The following is a 22,016-nucleotide window of genomic DNA, read 5'->3' as shown; positions in this document are numbered from 1 at the left end:
CACTACTGTATTCTACGAATGTAATTAAAGAAGTGGGGACTGATTAATATTAATTAAATTCTAGAACCTTCGAGGTGAAAAATGCAGTACGTCTGATAAAAGTTCCATGGAACTGAAGGACTGAATAATAACTTATCTCTGTTCCTCTGCAGTAAAATTGTTTCATTATTCAATGCCTGCATAGTGTTGCACTACAGATTTTTTATTGAGCTTTTCGTTAACCCCTTCAGTGTCATTTTAACTGTATTTTGAATTAGGATTCAGTTAGGATTTAAAATTAGCTCATGATGTGCCACCCCTGCCTGATGGTTTTCATTGGAAATGGTATCATTCAGGGCTTGGGGGGTTATTTTAATGATGTAGACAAATGTACACCTTTAAAAAGCATATTGACGCTGCTACAGTTGAATTGCCCCATGGCAGGCTGGGATACTGACAAGACAGAATGCATTTAAAATATGTATGGAAAATAGAATGTATATGTTGATATACACTTGTGGTCAACATTATGGGTCACCTGCAAATGCTATACTAGTAGAAATAAGAAACTTAAAAAAGGATTACAATATATATCTGGCAGAAAATGTTTGAAATAAAATGTAAGAGAGATCTAAGTAGATCTAAGTCATGTTTGCAATAATGTGTTATTTCAAAAAGGAATTCTGTATAAACAGAATAATACCTTGGCTGGGAAGGTTTTACAGCAATAAAATATATTATTATTATTATTATTATTATTATTATTATTATTATTATTAAATTTTAATGTATTTAATGTGCTGCCTGTGCTGTTTCTATAAACATTTATGACTAACTAGGACAAATTAATGTATTTAATAAATGTATAATGTCATGTCAAGGGCATCTGAAATTTTATTTTACTTTGAATTTAAAAAGGAACTAAGGCTGGTATTAAATCAAACTTTATTTAGATGCCACTTTCTTCTAATCAGAAATGTAACCGCTATGATGTACAGGTTTGTAGTTTGCTATTAACAGGTCGGTCAAAATTTTGATTTAATCCAGCCCTAATTGTCATTTCGGAAAAAGTGAATAAATTAGTACTTTCAACCTAATATAATTTACAAAGAGCTTCTGCAACCATGCACAATAACGTATTGATTATGATGACATTGAGGTGGTATCATTTAACAGTACTTAGTTTCTTTGTATTTGTCTAATAATTTGTGTTTCTATACATACATGTACATATACATTCTAATGAAGAAGTAATGAAGGTTAAGTGATGGATAAGAAAATTGTGAAAATGTTACGAATTTGAGTTCATTTTTTCATTGCAAATGAGTGTGTGATTTACTTTCATTTGGGGTGCATATATATACATTAAACATATTGAACACACCACTACCTACTGAATTATATTATTATTATTATTAGTAGTAGTAGTAGTAGTAGTAGTAGTAGTAGTAGTAGTAGTAGTAGTAGTAGTAGTATTTAAAAAATGGCTAATGGAAATTATAATAATAATTTAAACAATGTATGTATGTATGCTAAAATAAAAAAGTTGCGGTGCAGATCTACAAAATCTCAGTTTCAATGTATGTATTTTAACTTTGAAGCTCTTATGTTATATGTTGTATAGACATCCAAAAGAGTGCATTGCAATTAAAAGGTCAGCTTGACCAGTACATTTATTTAAGCTGTGCTTCTCTGATAAGAACTAGTGAAGAGTAAGCTTTAAGACCAGAAGAAAAGAAAATACAGGACAAAGCTGGTCAGATTTGATCTCATTTCATTTGTAGTGGTCCCTGCAGAAACCATATTTTCATAGTGTTGGTTCATAATGCAGGTTCCTGGAGGATTTCATCTGTATGGACATCCTGTTCTTGATACAGGATATTGTCATTCTTCATAACCAAGACTGCCTTTTGTTGATGTTGATGTTAGGGTTATAATTAAGTTGAATATTACTGATACTAAGCCAAGTATCACACGGAATATACCATATAAACAATATATCATTATATCAACACAATTCTAATAACAGAGGTGGGTGCATTTTAACAGTTCACATGAAAGATCTTCAAGATGGTGATGCTTAATGAACAACAAGTGTGTGAAAATGTGAAATATAATATGAAGATATAATGAAGATACAAGCAGCCATCACCGGCTTCAGGAGGGAGACATGGAAAGAGGGAGAAAGACGATACTGTGTAGGCAATTGGAGATGGTAGGTGACCAGGTTGACTTGCTGAAGGATTCTAAAGGGACTGATGAAACGGGGGCTTAGTTTCTTGCACGGGAGCCGGAGGCAAATGTCCCTGGTAGAGAGCCACACCTCCTGGCCAGGCTGGAAGAGAGGAGCTAGTCGCCATTGCCGTCTGGCGGTGAACAGTCCGGTGAAGGCGAACGTGAGCTGTCTGCCACACAACGTTGCTACGGTGAAACCAGTGGTGGACCGCAGACATTTCTCCTGACCAAGGGAACAGGGGTGGTTGAAAGCCGAGCACACACTGAAACAGGGTGAGGCCCATGGAGGAGCTAATCAGGGAATTTTGATTGTACTCTGCCCATGGTAAGAACCGGCTCCAGTCCTGCTGGGAGTTACTGCAGTAAGATCACAGGAACAGGCTGATTTCTTGGTACAGACACGCCGTTTGTCCATTAGATTGGGGATGGTATCTGAACGATAAGTTGACATTGATATTGAGGAGCTTAAAGAAGGTGGACCAGATGCGAGAAGTGAATTGTGACTCTTTGTCAGACACAATGTCCTCAGGGAGCCCATAGACCTGATGCACATAAGTAAAAAGGACCTCTGCGGTTTCCATCGGGAAGGCACTTCATGGGGATGAGGTGGCAGGCAAACCGATCCACCACCACAAGTACTGCGGTGTGATCCTGTGAGTTGGGGAGGTCAGTGACAAAGTCCAGAGCTATATGCAACCAAGGTCGGTGTGGGATAGGTAAAGGTTCAGAAGACCAGCAAGACGTTAACGCGAGGACTTTGACTGTGCACAGGATGTGCAGGCCTGGACAAAGTGCATGACATCGGGAACCAGGGACGGCCACCAAAACTTCAGCCGAATGAGGGACAGAGTGCAGGGGACATGTGAAGCCAGTGAAGGAGCTGTGGACACACCGAGGTTGGAACATACGTTCATGACACAGGCACTCAGGAGGGGATGGAACGGAATCATGATTTGATCCATGATGTCCCACCAGATGGGAGCCACCACACAGGTGGGTGAAAGAAGTGGTTCTGTAGAGGTAAGTGTGGTGTGGGTGTCAAACATCTGGGACAAAGCGTCTGCCTTCCTGTTCTTGGTGCCAGGGTGGTAAGTGATGGTAAAGTCAAAGCATGTGAAGAAGAGAGCCCAGTGAGCCTGGAGCAGATTCAGTCATCTTGCAGACTGGATGTATTGCAAGTTTTGGTGGTCTGTTAGGACCAAGAATGGGTGTTTAGCTCCCTCCAGCCAATGTCTCCACTCCTTGTATGACTGCTTGGAGTTCCCTATTGCTGATATTGTAGTTGCGTTCAGCTGCTGTGAGTTTCTTGGAATAGAAGGCATAGGGAAAGAGCTTGGCAGGGTGCCCCGCCCTTGTGAGAGGATTGTGCCAACTCCTGACTCAGAGGCGTCCACCTCGACCACAAAGGGAGAGAGGGATCCGAGTGTTTCAGAATGGGGCTGTGGTGAAGAGAATCTTGAGCTTCTCGAATGCAGCAGTGGCAGATTCTGGCCAATAGAGCGTGTGCACAGAGCCCTTGAGTAAGGAAGTAAGAGGAGGAGCAATGGCACTGAAGTTCCTGATGAAATGGCAGTAGAAATTTGCAAAGCCGAGAAACCTCTGGAGTTCCTTGATTGTCCGGGATTGAGGCCAATCTGCCACTGCTTGCACCTTGACCTGATCCATCTGCACTCCCTTGGCATCAATAATATATCCCAGGAAGCCCACTCGTTGCTGGTGAAACTCACATTTTTCGGTCTTGACATACAGCCCATTCTGCAGAAGACACTGGAGGACCTGACGAACATGGGCTATGTGTTCAGAGAGGGTCATGAAGTAAATAAGAATGACGTCAATGTAGAAGATGACACAGTGGCGAAGAAAGCTTCTCAGTACTTCATTCACAAAGGCCTGAAACACAGAAACACATTCACGAGACCAAAGGGCATTACAAGATACTCATAGTGGCCACTACTTGTGATGAAGGCTGTCTTCCACTCATCGCCTTCACGGATGTGGATGAGGTTGTAGGCACTTCTCAGATCAAGTTTCGTGAAGAGCTGAGCCCCTCTGACTTGTTACAGGGCAGCAGAGACAAGAGGCAGATGATAGCTGTACTTCATGGTGATGTTGTTGAGGCCCAGATAATCGATGCAGGGTCTCAGTCCTTCATCCTTCTTTTCGATTGAGAAGAAGTTGGCCACTGCCGGGGAAGTAGAGGGTCGAATAAGGCCTAGATCCTTCTCTGTCTTTCTTCAGCTGACAGGCGTGTGCAGCCAATCTGCATGGGTTCCTGGCTGAAAACTGGATTGGGCGAATGAGAAGGTATGGCTGGTGGGCAAAATCCTTCAGGGGGCGCCTCCATGTTGTCATCAAGTTGTCCAGACAGATGGCCAGTTGAATGAGCTGTTCCAGACCGAGACCCTCATCATGGCAGGCTAATACCAAATGGAGATCTGGGCGTGAACCCCGTTGGAACACCCTGAGAAGTGCACACTCCTCCCATCCACTGCTGATGGCCAAGGTGAGGAACCAGAGTATGTAATCAGCTGCTGAAGAGGTGCCCTGATGCAGGGCAAGCAGTTCTGAGCCCATCCCCTCTGCTGGGTGATTAAACACTTCCTTGAAGTGGGTGAGGAAAGCAGGTAGGGAACAGATGACTTCTCCCTGCTGCGACCACATACCTGATGCCCATTTCAGTGATTATGAAGGCAATCTTCACCGCTTCGGTGGTGAAGGAAGCTGGCTGATGGGCAAAATAGAGGGAGCACTGCAGTAGAAATCCTTCACATCGGTCTGGGGATCTGTCGTATTTTTCGGGGACACTTCTGCTGAAGGTGCAACAGCTACTACAGTTGCCACTGTGGAAGGGATGGCCGGAGGTGGTATCGGCCGGAGATGCTGAGGTCTCAGCTATCTGCTTGAGCATATCTTCATGTGCACCCAGGAGAATGCTCTGTGCAGACACAGCCTCTTGAAGATCCGCTGGGTCCATGAGGAGGCAGAGTATTTCTGTCACGGCCGGGCAGTGGACAGGAGGTTCAGACCCAAGTGTAGAAGCATAGGGTGGGGCAAAAGGCAGAGTCAGAGACAGGCAAGGGGTTGAAACCAGCAAACAGAGTCCAGAGGGAGATCCAGGAGATGTGGTAATTAGACAAGTAGGAAGGTCAGTACACAGGCAAACTTAGCATTGCAGGAAATCCAGGAGATAGGTCAAAAGGAAGGCAAGGGTCAAAGATGCAGGAGTCAGGGGTAAATAAACTGTGCTTGGTGTTGCAACGCTTAGAGAATACAATACTTTGCGAAGTGTTTGAGTTAAAAAGGGGTATATATAAGCTGAGAAGAGGGAAACAGGTAATAGAGGCTGGGAGTGCTGGACCAATGGGAGGAAAGGGTGGAAGGAGCAAGTGCATATGTTGCTGAGGAATGTCAGGTCAGGGTTAGAATGTGGGGGAGGATTACCTCTGGTGGCGCACCAGGGAAGTGTGAGGTGAATGCATAACAGTTTAACAGAAGTAGATTTTGCTAAATACATAAAGTAATGTGCCATCGTATATCATTATATCAAAATGTATGTTTTTCACTATGTTTTTTCTCCTGTTGCCAGGATAAATTCAACCTTACTTGTGTGTGTGATCATTCTGAACTCTGAACTACTTCATCACAGATGCTGATGTGGGCTTTGGATCAATATCCTTCTGGAAATCCTATTTGTATCCCAGCTTGGGGTTTTTATCAGAGGCCACCAAGGACTATTTTTATCAACTGTGCATACAAATATTACTTAAATTGTTCTCATGCCCAGTTGATAAATACAGTGCTTTGTGCCCTTTGACAAGAAGGCCAAGCTGGGTTGCAAATGGACCTTCCAACAGGCTAATGATCCAAACCACACATCAAGATCCACAGCAAAGCGGTTAAAGAGAGCACAAAATCAATCATAATTGGCCATCACTCTCCGGACATGAATTTGATAGAACACTTGTGATATGAACTGAAGAAAACAGTTCACGAGCACAAGCCATGTAACCCGAATGCGCTGGAGAGGTTCTGCATGAAGGTGCGGTTGAACAATCTGTGGCTTAAGATATTTTCTATCTTAAGGCTTCAAACAATGTACTTCTTCAGTGTATTAAACTAAGCTGGATTTGTCTCATTAAGCAGCAACTTCAGTTAAGTGCTTAAAAATAAATATATAAAATCACTGTCTGTGTTTTACAATGTGAAAAGATTAAATGATCCACTACACGGAAAAGAGAACAATTAATTAGATAGGACTAGTTTGTCGTCTATTCAGTGAAATGCAGACGTGTAAGAAAGTCATTAACTGAAGGTAACATATTGGAACAGATTCCTGAAGTGACCTAGTCATAGATTATTTACTAATTCTTCACTGGGAGAAAGACATAAAATGCTCATTCAGCCTTGGGGCACAATTAGAATTAAGTTGTTCAATATGAAGCTAGTCTGTCCTGTCAGCTCATTTTCAACTCATGTTGTATGCCTCTTTACTGTAATACAAAATTAATGTTGCACATTCTACATAATACAGAGAAACAATATATAATATTTTTGTTTTGTTGTTTTGTTTGTTTGTTTTTTTAATGCTTTGGTGCATTTAAGAACTTGCTGAAGTTATTTTAAAATTGTATATTCATAACTATAGCCTGTGCACCTATGTGACATGTATTGCACTGTATAAAACTGGCTGCCATACAATCATGAATAATAATAAAAATAACAATGATGCACTTTCCCAGCATGCATTGCCTTGTATCCCTCCCACACCCCAAATGCATTTATTCCATCCTAATGGCCAGGTGATTGTTCTCTTCATCAAGGAAGTCTAGGCCAAAATAAACACCATTTACCTTTTCCGGCATACGTCTATTGGGGTTGTCTGAACTCCTGAAATATACAGATAAACTTGCCCTCTTAGAACTTTAGTGAAATTAAGGATGTGTTGTCCTTTATTGTTGTCAAAGGACATCCCTTAAAGATTGAATCAAAACATTTCCCCAAATAACTTGGTATTGACGCAGTATTCTTGATTACTTGGTACAGACACCAGTCAATTCAGATTTTTACTTCAGTCATATCGACTCACAAATCTAACCAATTCATTATCAAAGTTCTTAAAGTCTTTTCACACTCGCCTATTAGATATCATATTGATTTTACTGCAAACCATTAAAATAACTTAAGTGCAGTAATCAGATTGCCCTTTTTTGTATAGCTGAAATGAGACTCTCTACACACCAAGCCTTTACCTCAGGCTGACGTGCTGACTTATGCAATATGTAGAGGTAAAAGCTCTTAAGCCAGATCTTTTTCTTTTGGATTCTGAACCTTTGTAATTCTACATCTGACAGTATAAAACATATATACACATCTTAATGATGTAGTGCTGTAAACATTCTTGGTCCATTTGAAATGTATTGAAATCTTTCAGATGGTCCTTAAAATATGTAGTTTGAAAGCATTACATTATAATACTAATACTAATAATAATAATAGAGGAGAGGAGAAGTGTACAGTGATTCCTGTGTATATGAAATAATGACTAACATTACGGGATTGTTCTGAAATTTTAGCTGAGAGCTTAGATTTAAATTATGTGGAGAAAACTTAACAGGATAACCTGACAGTTCCTTATTCAAGAAAATGCTGCAGCTTTTTTTTCCACCCCCGTGGCAGCACTACGCACTGGCATCAGGTGCATTGAGTCATGTTTATGAATACCGATTTTCAAATTTTATACATATGTGCATTCCCCCGCCCCTGTATTGTTTGACACCATGCACAGGCCACAGCAAAAGTCAGTCATTGATATTGAACATGAATAAAAACAAAGTTAACCTGGATAAAGGCTTCAGTTAAATATATAAAATGGGGCTACTCAGCTCTGCATAATCTGGGTTTCATTTAAACACAAGAGGGTAATATGGTAATGTGGGTAATATCTATTTTACAGAGGCACAGTGAGTAAATACAAACACGTACCCTGTCTTACCAAATGGTATTAGAGGTCATGTGCTCTAAAGGAAGAGTGTGTGTAGTAGCCCAATTTTATGTAAAGGTAATCTGCAATTTGCAGCTGTTTATGACATATGGATTGGGCCTGGCAATGTGGAAGATCAGTGGGTTATGCTAATCTTTTTAGTATAATACATCAATAACCATTTGAGAGTTTGTGGAGACTTTATTTTCCAAATGAAATATCAGAAGACTGTGGAATGTGCCAGAGCAGATACCACACCCGAAAAATGATGCAGGACCACGCAAAGTGACCAGTGAAATGTGTGGATAAGACAAATCACAGATAGTGTGACCTACTTAGTCCTAACTTCAAATCCATGAGTCTCTACAATACACTATCAGAGTGACCAGCATATCTCACTGCACTTGATGTGCATTGGGGTAAAAATTGCACAGTTGTTCTCCACCCATGTATTCAAAGTAGGTGGGATATGTCCCTTTGAAAGTGCAGCTGCCTATACTCTGCTAAATGCATTGTGAAAACTTGTCATTTGTTGTCTGTGAGTTCAAAGGATTATGGCATTATTCGAAATATGTCTGTGTATATGTCGAAACCAACCTTACATGCAGACATTAACAAGTGCTCAAAATGATAGGGTCCCTTGGGAATCCTACTGAGATCCTCCTATGAAGGGAAAATTACACCTAAACCACTGACATTAAAACAGCTCAAATGTAATAATGGACAATCTCTTGTTTCCCCTCAACAACAATAACAAAAGTGTATCGTATTCTTTGGATTACATGTCAAGAAAATGCAGTGTTTCACTTAATTGAATGCAGACCACAATCAGGAGAGGAAGAAAGAAGAACATAAGTAAAAACACAGACTGTTTATGTTTTGTTTTTTTAGAACACCGCAGACTTATCCTTTTCTAACTATTACTAATTTGAACAGCACATCAGATGTCTCTGTATCAAAGGGAAGATAAACGAGTTATCTTTGAGAAGATGGGTTGATGTTTTGACATTTGTTATGTTGAAGAAAATGTCAAAACTGCCTTGAACGGGTGATAAACCATTAAGATTTGCCAAAAGAAGATTGCAAGAAGAGTGTAATGGACACATCAAACAGTGTTTGATTTTTTCACTTCCAAGCTCAGACAGTGTTTGAAAAGAGAAGCAGGTAAGGGGATGTCAAAATGCTGTACCATGTCTATAGTGAAAAATATTAGGTGTTTCACTACATGAGATGGTAATTTGGAGGTTTGGGATTAAAGTAGGTGCAGAATCAGAAGATTTAAAGGCACAATAGTTTCACATTCTTCAATTCCATACCCTCAGTAGAGTGACTTTTATGCAAATAATTGTTTGTTCAGTATGATAATTACCCAAAACAAACGGACACCTACTATAAACTAAAAGAAACAAGAAGAGGTACAACATGTACTGAAACTGATTCTCAGCCACATTCAATTTAAATATTATGATATGGTTTGCTGATGAAAGATGCGTGCAGTAAAATGTAGTGTATAAACCCGCCATGCCAAAACACCTGGTCTCCCAACAATTTCACTGAAGGGTTACATCACCGTAACCATCTCAGGTACACTATCATCCCTGTTACACACACAAGCATACATGATTACTCAGTGAAAGGAAAATGTTTTTATCAAATTGTAAAAGACTTTCAGCAATCTATGTTCAAGGGGTGACTTTGTGTGGGTATGAAAGTCTATCATTATTTGAGCATTTATTCTTTTTAGTACTTTTCGATTAGTAAAACTGTATATTAACATAGTCAGCCATTAATTATATATATGGTGCATAAATCATAAAAGGGGAATAGTAAACATAAATCTGTTTTCAGCATATTCCTCTTTGTGTGAACAGATTCTGGCAAGGTTTGCCGTGTTTATGCATTTGATTAGCAGGAGAAGACAGATATATTGCAAGATGATCCACCCAGTACAGTAAAAAAACATCACTGGTTTAAGCTGTGACTGCTAATGATAGAAATGACATGTCTGACTGTTTCTTATATTTCACTAAAGTAGCAGATTTAGTTTAATTGCTAAATATTAGCAAGTTTTTCTTTAAACAAATTATACAAGTGTTTACAAAACGTGTTAATTGCATTTTGAATATCATTGGCATAATTATTTACAATAAATACATCAATTAATATATAAGCTTTAAACAAACAAACAAATAAATAAGGTCTATGAAGTAATACAAACTGTAGAAAGAGTTACCCCTCAAAGATTTGTGAAAGTTAGAAGCAATTTCTTAAACTTGTTTCCTTTGTCCGAGTAATCATGCATAATGGAATTAGTTATGTTTTTTGAGGAACATAATTTATTTCCATTTAAAAAATAGATTGCTGTAGGTACCAGACTTCTAAAACACAACTTGGCTTCTCTTCTCTCTGTAAATTATATTTGTAGCTACATCAGCAAAGGGATTTGATGATGCAATTAAATATTTATTACCACTTGAAGGGAACAGCTTTGTAAGCAGAAGTTTTTAAGTGCAGAGATGTGTATGGACATTGTTTAACATCATTCCCATGCCCCCTTTCTGACAATGTGATTTTATCTTGAACAACTTCTGCGGTTTATTACTGTGAAAACCTATTTTAATCATATCAATTATACTTTACAAAAAATAATTGTTGTTTTAATACTGAAGCTTATTACCTCAGAAACCCTAATCATGTTTTAACAAATCCTTACATTTCTGAAAAAAACTGTTAATCAGCCATTGCTTTTTATGCTCAATCTTTGTATTTCCACATATCTATTTATGTATTTAATTATGTATAATTAGTTTGTTTTATTGTTTTTAATGTAGAATATGTAAGGGAACTGTTCCACAAGAAATATTCGATTCTAGTATGTGTAACCTCTTTTTCTACAACCACAGTATTAGCAAGTATCTGGTTTTGGGCAAACCATGTACATTTTGAAAAATAACAAATAGTTCAATGATGATTTTATTTAGGATATTTTTTTGTTTATCAATATGCCCCCTGGTGGCTATGGAGCTGCTATTAATAAAGCAATGTATATTTTGCAATAGCATTGCTGATGATTGGCGACTATAGAGATATACAACTTTAATTTAAAAGAAAATATTTTCAGCTGTGATTCCTCTTGCAACATGAACTGCAGTCAAGATCCAACAACATTTTGACTGCAGTTAAAGATATTAAAAAAGCTAAACTGTTTCCCAAACAAACAAACAAATGGCCCTTGGGGAAACTATAAATGTTGTAGTGAAGACAGCTTTTCCAGAACTACAGAAACCTATCTCTCATCACATTGTCAGCACAATATGTTTTTATTGTATTTAATGATGGATATTTACGAGGTTATTTCATCTTTTAGGTTTGACTCGGCTGGTGGATAGTATTATTATAGTTTTGTGAAAACATATTTTATTATGACATAATTGTATCCAATATTGCCTAAAGGAACCTTACCTACCTCTCCTTTTCATTGCATCAGAATTCTCCATTCATTCATTTCTGTTTTCCCTGCCTGGGCAACTCAGGTGAGAACCTAGTCTTCCTAGTGGATTGACCTTAAGTGTCAATTTCTATAGAAAAAACACAAGTCAGTTGAAATTAATAAAACAAGAGAAAAAAATCTTTATTTTGCATCAGGCTTACAACATTGCACATGGCTGCCTTAACATTAACTGCTGAACATCCTATATAGAATATATATATATTAGAAATATATTTATTTGTGTATATATATATCACTTCCTATATATGAGAGCAATTACAAAAAAGTATTTATTCAACATACAGAGGATAAAGACACATATACACGTCATTAGTTAAAAGCTACCTGTTGCATTGGTCATTCTGCAGAAAGGTATTACTGAAGATCAGAGAGAAATTATTAAAGTAATAAGTTGTAGTTTTATTAAACTTCCACGTGTGTTTTACCTGAAAACTGCTATATAGATTATAAAATACATAGGATTCCTTTATTTACATATAATGACATGGTAATTTGTCATGGGTTAAGTTAAAATGTGGTCATTTGTAGATTGCAATTGTATATATATATACACACAATATATATTTAAGATGTAAATATGAATATATTAATTTAATCATTTGAAATTTCCCATTTTTCCAATGTAAACACGACCCTGACAGTTGCAAATAAGTAACCGTGCTGCAGAATGATTTATACTTTTCTACTCAGTAAAAGCACATATTAGGAATACAGGCTGATTGTTTTTCCTTGCATGGAAAGAACTGAATACAAAAAACAAACTCCATACAGATTTATAATAGAAAACTAGCAAAACTGGCACAAAAAGCTGACAGGTAACAATGCATGGAACTTGCAGGGTCCAAAAAAAGATTCCACACAAATCCAAACACACACATAATACACATACATTAAGAGCAGATTGAAACACAAACACTGTCAGGTGAGTCAAAAATTGTATGAAGAATCAAAAGCAGCAACACAAACACAGGCTGGTCCAGATAATGCTCACCAGAACAACTCCACTGATATGTAAAGGCTGCCAGGTGCTGCTGTCTTCACTATCACATTAGGGCCCTCCTGTCATTTGGGAACAACGCCCAACAGTGTTTCATGATGTAGAGGGAACACAAGCATATGTTTAATGCATGGCAAATTGAAAGGTGGAAAAGGCTCATTAGCATGGTTTGATGGAGAATTAAGTTCTAGGATAGTGTCAGACCTACATTGTCATGCAGTTCCCTTCACACCTCTCTTTATTTGATTTAATTGACTGTTATGTTATGTCATTTTATTTATTTTATTACAAGAAAACAGATGTTGCTGGTTGCCAGCTCGTATTATATTTCCCAGAGGCCTTGCTCACATTCCTGGATGATTACCCATCATCTACTTTTATTTTATCACATCCAAGAGAGGACTTTATTAAAAAAAAAGAACAGATTGCATGAAAGTGATAAACAAATTTATGCAATGGGAATCATTACAACATAGCATTTAGAAAAATCTGTTTGAACTTTTAAAAGGTTATTTTATTTATTTACATACTCTTTAATCATAAAGGCTTGCTAAAAGGAAGGTAGTCATTTCACACCTCAGTAAGTCTGTTGGGTTTGAAACCATTCAGATTGGTGAATGTAATCTAGTAGTGTATCTCATTATTTCAGTTTCCAGTCAATGTTTTTATTTTCAGGCTTTACATTTAATTATTTTAATTGGCATTTATCATTGCATCACGTACACAGGGAGCCAAGTAACATTTCCTGTTTCTATTAAGTCCATAAGGCCATAGATAAAAATAAGTTTAGTTACTCTCAACTCCTTTGAATGTTACTGTTAAATATAAAATAAGTGAATCTGTTCACCTATACAACAGCAACAATATACTGTGAATGTAGTTTCCAATACATTGCATGAAGAACCTACCAGAATAAAGTTTAGTAGAAATAAAAATAATGAATGATCAAACAGTAAAAACTGTTATTCCCTCTAGTCTGGTAAGCGTTCTCCTCAGAGATTTCTAAATAGCCGCATACCTAGCATAAGGCAATAGAGTGAGACAACATTTAAGAATAAATTTCAAGGCATTTTACTCATTAGTTTCCATTAAATGCAATCATGACAATATGGGAGCATATATTTACACAGTATAACAAACATTTAGCATTTAAGGCAAATGTTTTTCTCTCAGTAGATATTCTGGAGAGAAAATCAGAATTACAGCTAACAGCCGATTTAAAATAAACGTGGGAGATTAATGTGTAGATTTCAATTGCTATAGTGGAAATGTTAGCATCATAAAATCAGTTTGATCAGATTAAAATGTTAGCATGGAATTCCTAATCTACAAGGCTTAAAATAATCATAATATTAATAACAATGAAAAACGTAGTGAGTTGATACTGTTACAGAGTGGTAAAAAGTGTGTTCTATCAAAAGATGCTGATCAGATAGCAGATCAACTTTATACTTATTTTATTCTGGATTTCAGACTCTGGGAAAATACTACTAATAAGGTTGTTGTTGATGATGATTTTTTTTTTTTTTGTATGTAAAGTTCTTACGATGAGGACTTGCTGTTCCTAATATTAATCCAGATGTATTTTTTAGTTTAGTGTATTCTAAGCTGATATGGGGGGTATATCACCACTGTTTGAGTTATCTAGCCTATTGGGGTGGAACTGTCCTACCATGAATATAAACCTTATGCAGCTTTGTTTGTGTTGTAATTGTTCTTATTTATTAGCATCATCCTATAAGGGCTATTGGTGTTCTTATACGTTAGCTTCTAAACATTATGTTTTATTTACATGGCTGCATAGCATTGTGAAGGAAAATTGAAAATAAAACAATGCATCGTCAAAAATTATTACAGATTTTGGAACAGTGTCAATAATTAGTGAAGGTTATATTGTAATCAACTTAAGTACAATAACAATGTCTCTGTGTAGCAGTAGTAGTAATAGTAATACAAATCGAAAATAAATAATCGATTACAAACATTTCTGCTATCTATGATTACAGATAAGACTTAAATCCTTTGCTATTACCTATCGAAGATTTAATATATTGTACATATTTTACTTTTAAATAAATCATATTTGTGTTAGATTTACAATAGGGATACTTTTATATTATGCAAAATTGACTGCAAAATCCAACTATAGTCTGATTAATCGTTAGCCTTTGACCCCTATATAAATGTATTGCATTTGTATGTGAGATTGTAATTGTGGGTATTACACTAATAACAATTGTGGATAACACACAAGTTGTTTTCATACACTCACAGCACAATGTATGGTTATAGGTGCTGTTTCTAGTGAATTGCCATTAGCTTACTATGTGCAAAAACCTGTTATTATTGAGAGGAAAATATGAACACAGTTTCCTAGAAAACCAACATTATGTTAATTCCAATGTTGTTTTTTTCTTTTCATTATGATGAGAAATGATTTCAATGACACTAATGTACAAGAAGATTAAAGCAGTGGACTGTGCAGTGACAGAAACTGGCGCCACAGCCTAGCCTTTTTCATACACTTCAGTGCGCCTTTCCAGTTACATCACCAGTTTAAATATGTGGTGTAAGCAAAGCGAGAGACTTCCTGAAACAGTGCCAGGGACTTCAGGACCTGTACCAGATTCACATGAGGACTCTGGTGTCAGAATTCAAACACTGAATCGCTGAATGTTAATGCAAACAGCATGGACAGAAAACAAGAGTTTGAACTCCTGAATTCCTGAAGACACCATTTTGCTTTGTTGCATTTTTTCATTATCTGTTATATTTTTTAAAATACATAAATCAAATGATCTACAAAGTGGTCCAGTGGTGGAGGTAGTGAATCACAGATGGCCTGACCCCTCAGCTTAGGGTAAACAGCTCAGAAATACTCAACATTTGCTCAATTAAACAGCCTTGTATTCAGCCTTAAATATATATTTTTTCAATTTAAAAAATATAGCTGAGCATAGATGAGGATAGAACAACAACAAAAAAAATCTCTATCACTAAAACACGTTTGGGATATTTAAGCAAGCAGACAATTTCAACTAATTTGCATTTAACTCCCGGGTGCATTACATTAGTGTGGTTGGATTCAGAATACTAATCGAACATCTGGGAAGCTATTCACTGACTTTACTTATAAAAACCTACTTATTTATTTATCTTAAAGAAAAAAAAAATCAGAGAAGTCATCTTGGTAGAAAATTATACAACAGGTAAAACAGCTATTCAAATAAAAAATAAAAGAAATATCAACCAATGTAATTTGTATTTTAACCTATCTGAAATCATTTTAAAGTGTCCCAAAACTCCTAACTGGAAAGTTATGTCTACAAACCTCTCTCCAAGCCAAATGTGATATAATTCTCAAATATTAATGCATCACAGTAATATTATTGTTGCCTTAGCAACCTGTTTTTTCTTTGTGTTATCTTGCCTTCCAGAACTTGAACTGCCTAGGGACAACTGTTATATATCTTATTAAAAAATGGTCTCAAACATTCTCTCATGTCTCTTCTCTCATGACAGAAGCTTCTTGCAGATTATGTTAACACTGCTTTCCACTTGTTAAGTCTGTTGCAATATTATTTTACTATGGACATTAAACTTTAAGAATCCTGTACACAAATGGCAGATATATCTGTTTTCATTTTTTTTATCTATACAAATGACAGTGATATATGTTCAACCCTTATACTATGCTATAGTTCTGAGCTCTCCTTTAAGTATATGTTTTTTGGTTTATTATTATTAATATTATTAATATATTTTTTTAAATAAGAAAATTAAGTTATCATTCATATACTACCAATATTGGCAGCATGTCAATATAAGCAGAGCAATTCTGAGGAAGGTTATGTTGTATATGTCCATTAGGGAGGTGGACTGTGGATGTCAGCTCTAATGATCTTCAGACTAATGTGTTCTCCAAAACTGGTATCTGATAATTGTCTTTCTAATCCTAAAAAAAAAAAACTGTTTAGTCAGAATGTATTTTTTCTTATTGTAATAGGCTCTCCTGCATGCACTACAACATGGGATAAGATGTTTCTATTATATGTTTCTTCTGAACTTCTGAAATATGTCTTATGTTTTTTTAAGTAGTAATTGAGAAAAAAAAATACTTATTTGCACCTTCAAATAACTGAATTTGCCTTGCTAACTAAAATCATAACACAAAAGACAACTGATGATAATGTGGAATTAAAAGAGTGCATGTAAATATTATTCCTGCACATACACCCATTATCACCCTTTGGGCCTAATTCAGCTCTGTGTTCTGGTATGTGAGATTTTGAACAGCTGTCCCTAATGTACACACCTGTAATGGTGTACTGTACTCTTTTTCGAGTAATTATAATTCATAAATTTTTCAGGTAAATGCACAGCAACATATTTGCACAAGAACATGCATTCCTCGCACTGTATGTAACAATACTGTCAATATGATTTACTTATTTGTAACAAATGGGCATTCATCTTTTATAACTCTTAGGACATACTTAGGACAGCCCTAAACTTAGAAGTCGAATGGTTCATTCCACAAGCAAATGAGATCAGGTAGTGTGTAGGTGGAGTAGGATCTTATTGAAGCAGACTGAAACTGGAAAAAGCAGGAAGTCCTAGCAGTGATGTTGCAGAAATTAGGGTCTATTTGTGGTTGTTGGAAGGGTGCAAAAGCTTTTTACATAGGGGCAATTGCTTCACCCCCTTTCTCTCTCTAGTTATGCCACTGCTGCCAAGCACATTAAAGACAATGATCAAAATAGGCACAGGATTAGGCTAATATTAAGTGAAAAACATCCATTACAGAAAATAATACACAAGAATGAGTGCACCTCAGTACATAGTGAGGTGACTGTTCTAGGTTGTGTGCTCTTCATCCATATATAAATATATCCCTTCATTCAGTGTAATTTATAAAGAGCTTTCATTTCAACCTCCGGCTTTAACAATTTATTTCAGTAAAGTACAAACAAATAATCTTCACAGGAGAAAAATGTATAATGCAGCTTATTTTAAATATCCAATGACAACTGGGAACAATGGAATGTGCAACATATATTTCGTTCAATAAATATGATTGATATGTTACTTTGTGAACAGTGAAATCAAAATACTTTGTTAAAGAGCAATGCAAGAAATATCACATTCATGTTGGAGAACCACTTCTATACTTGACATAAGTGTCCCTTAAGTTGAAATAAATACATAAATACATAAACATGGTAAGTGTCAAGAGGGGAAAAGTAATATCTGTTCAGTATTGTTCTGGAGTTTTGCCCCAGACAGTCTGCACATGAGACCAATAGACTAGAGATAGATGGGAAAAATATATTAAAACTTTACCTCATTTAAATCATTGGTGTTATTGAAATTCTTGACTTACCGCTTTTTAATTATTATTTTGTAGTGACGTGGTGAACAAGGCACTTTTGTAAAGTAAAAAACAAAACATTAACTTAGTACCATTGGTAAATCAATTGCAGACTTTTTGCATCCTTTTCAAAGTAATATCTTCTTGCAACATTTCCTTATACACTGCAGAAATCGGTACACTAAGCTTTCTGTTCAATTTTTCCTTTTTTGGTTGAGCATGTGCCTTTATTGTGCCTTTTACCTGTTACTCATTTGTCAGCAACAGCTTATCCATGCCATAACAACTGCTGCTACATTAATTAAAAGCCTTTTTAAACATAGCTAAACTGGCACCTAAGGGTGGGATTATGAGAGCACAGGTGTGCCACAGGATGACGTGCATTAGTGCATTAATCTATTTATCCTTAATCTTTTCATCTCTTGATGACTGTTGGTCAACATATTCATTTGAAATCTAGGACCATCCTCAACAACATGTCTGGAATGAATAAGCCTGTAGACCAATATACTTTATTATCCCTTCCATTGCATTTTTTCTATAATAGAAAGGTGAAGGTCAAGGTAAAGGAAGTGAAACCTGATCTCCCCAAAAGAGGATATGTCTGGTATTTTATTTATTTCAGCACTGAAGAAGTATAAACATGTTTTTTTTTTTTTTAATCTATTTCATAAACTATAAAATACTGAAACATAATAAATAATACAATAAGAATTTATAGTTTAGTGCAAAGCTTTTCTGCTGTTTTTTTTCTGACCAGATACTTTTAACACCTGTGGAAACAAATCAAAATAAGTTGCCAAGTTATTCAATCTGTTTCGCTCTCTAGCCAAAGCAATTCGTCACAGCCATTGCCTCAATCAACAAGGTCTCAGATATGTGGCTTTCCTTAAATAACACACACAATGTGCTAATGCTTCACTGAGAGTTATCCTTGGTTCTATAAATTAACACCAACCACTTGCATTACATTTCAACCCAGTGTTACAAGCAGATACTCTGCACAAGTCAGGCTGTAGCTGTACAGTAACAGGACTGTGCATTTATCAGGTCAATACTAGATTCTCCAGTTCTTCTTTGCACCCTACTGTAAATAATCTGCCATTAAGAGATTTTCTGAAAAGCTTGTTTTGTGATTGGTTACAATTCAGTGTAGTTATTCGTCATACATTTATATTCATATATCATAATGTTGTATTTCAATACCTGCAAATTAATGGAGAACAAAAAACGAAAAGAATAAAATGAAAACTAATGAAAACATTTTCAGACAAACTGTACACAATACTGAACAAAGAGGGGGCAGTGGATCTTGTTTTACACCATAAAACTCAAAACATGTCCTGATGATCCTTTATCTCTGAGATATAGATCTGAGGAGTACTCGTCAAACACTGGCCTACATCTGCAGCCTTTGGTTATCATTGGAATGCTCTTTGAGTTTTACAAGTTAAGGCAATTTATTGTACATGTTCTTGCTTTGTTTATATGGATATGGATGTCAGTATAGTATGTTATAATAGGTAATATTTCCATTTAACATATGGTGTCATGCCAAACAATAGTTGAAACAATGGAAGTAATTGTGTTCTATTTTTAAACACATTTTAAACACAGATATTTATAAATGATGAAGGAATGGCCCCTTTCTGTGACTCTGGATTGCAATTCTATCAAGCAACAGCAAATCTAGAGAAACGCTAAAGAATCTCTAAGTCTGGTACTTCATACAGATAGCATTGTATACCTGAGGTTTAGCATACCATACATAAATTTAGCTAAATTTGTCCAAGAATGACATTCAGGGATGTAATGAAAATCAAGCATGAAGGGTAACATTGAGAACACAATTAATTTGTACCATTTGTAGCCAGAACTAAAGAAATACAACAAAATGACAGCATGTGTTGCACTGGCAGCATCTGTTTGAGAGAGGATGACATGAGAAGAAAGAAAGAAAAAACAATCAAAATAGAGAACTGTACACAACTAAAACTTATGTAAATTCATTCACTGCCAGTGATTACATATAATATGGGTATTTCCTGCAAACAGGAATTAGCTCCACCACCTTCAGGCATCAAAGCTAAAATTGTAACACTAACACTAAACTAGCTGTAACTTTAGCCTATCAGTAATGATAACAATCTTTTTATTAGTCTGGAATGTTCAAATTCCCTCTCCTTCACTTTTCCCTTGAATCTGAAATTGTACTTATTCTGCCAGTACCAGATATGAAGACAGATACTACCGCTATAAGTGAACTTTGTCTATTAAAAGGAACGTTAAAGTACAGATGTTCTACTAAAATTCAAATTCTGACAGACAAGCCATGTTTCCTTATGCCAATCCACAAAACAAGTCACAAAACCATACGCCGAAATCACAAACAAATACACACACATAAACAAACAAACCAAAACAACATGTTAAGGATGATATCAAAACAAGACAAGACAAATCCAATAAATAGGATTGGCATACGGATTGGCTCCATCTTGGCGTGACAAGCTACACTCTCTCTCTCTTTCAGATTAGGAGGGTCCCAGTGTGCTGACAGTGGTGTAGCTGAATTTGGACAGTGATGCTCCAGTGGCTACGATGTCATCCTCGGTCTCACGGAGACGGCGGCAGGGCTTCCAGCAGCAAGCGAAAGTGGCCAGAAAGGCTTTGCGGAAACGCTTGTTCATGAAGCAGTAGATAATGGGGTTGATGCATGATGAGGTGTACGTCAACAGGTGAATGAAAGAGATGGGGGCTCCTGACAGTGCCTTACTGGCAGATACACTGTCAAAGGCCTTCCAGGTGTTGACAGAGTAGAGAGGCATCCAGCAGATGAAGAACATGGCCACGATTACGATCAGCATGCGGATTACACGCTTCTTTGCCATTAGCTTGGCCTCCGAGGTGTTGCTACGTGGGCGATCCAGCTTTGCTCCTCCACATGGTGTCAGAGTGGACATCTCCATTGCATTGGGACGTTTTGTCACCTGGATATAGCAGCCGTCCCCTTCATCACAACTTCCAGATGCACTTCCTAGGCCATTTAGACCATTCTTGAGGCCTATGGGAATAAGAACAAAGAAAGGAAGCAATAACAGACAGGATATGACTTCTTACCCTTATGTGGAATCCTTTAGTATTATTACTAGGGCCCGACAAATATTATCGGCCATAAACCAATAAACACGTGTTTTAGTAAAACACTATAAACCAATAGAACGTGTTTTTGAAAGCAGTGCCACTTTTGAGTATCGTCATGACTGAAGATTACCATATACTATGGCATAGAGGCACATTTTTACTGAAAGTTAATTAAATCGATTTCTAAATTCACAATATCAATTCAAATAAAGAAAAACAGTAAATCTTTGCTGAAGATGTTGACTGGATATCAAGAAGCAAAAACTGTTTCTTAATGACAAGCAAGCTCAGATAACAGAGAACAATCTAAACAAAATGAGTGAAAAAACGCACCCCCCAGATAATGTTGGATAAAACTGAAATTATACATGATATTTATAAAACTATATCAAATTCTACATCATGTTTTGACTATAATTCACATTGTAATACGTTTAACATATGTATTAAATAAGTTAAATTTTCAAGGGCATTCATAAATAAATTTTTGTTTTAAATGCAGCAGTGCTGTGCTGCCTGTACTAACCTGCCACTGTTGGATCGGCAGTATTGAATACTGAGGAGGACATGTGAACCTGACAAAACCTGATGCGTGTCAAATGATAATATGAGCTAGGCCAGCATTTTATTATTATTATTATTATTATTATTATTATTATTATTAATAATAATACTTTATTTATATAGCACTCTTCATACAAACAGTTCAGAGTGCTTAATAGGGTAAAACAGACAGATAACATCTTATTCTTTGTTTTAATATATAGAACCATGCACATTTTTCTATTTGTGTGTGAAA

The 22,016-nt window shown here is 36.5% G+C and overlaps 1 protein-coding gene across 1 annotated transcript in view; it reads right to left on the bottom strand.

The window, feature by feature from the left end:
• Positions 1-11,840: 11,840 nt before the first annotated feature.
• The window catches only part of LOC136750967 (cholecystokinin receptor), a 30,091-nt gene continuing 19,915 nt past the window's right edge, over positions 11,841-22,016 (bottom strand). The window contains exon 5 of the mRNA XM_066706157.1: positions 11,841-21,137. Within this exon, the coding sequence (XP_066562254.1) occupies positions 20,608-21,137 (530 nt within the window). The 3' untranslated portion in view covers positions 11,841-20,607. The remainder of the gene's footprint in view (positions 21,138-22,016) is intronic.

Source organism: Amia ocellicauda, chromosome 6 (genome assembly GCF_036373705.1).
Source record: "Amia ocellicauda isolate fAmiCal2 chromosome 6, fAmiCal2.hap1, whole genome shotgun sequence".
In the NCBI taxonomy this organism is placed as follows: Eukaryota; Metazoa; Chordata; class Actinopteri; order Amiiformes; family Amiidae; genus Amia; species Amia ocellicauda.
The sequence above is the reverse complement of the archived record's forward strand: the minus strand, read 5'-3'. Positions and strand labels throughout refer to the sequence as shown.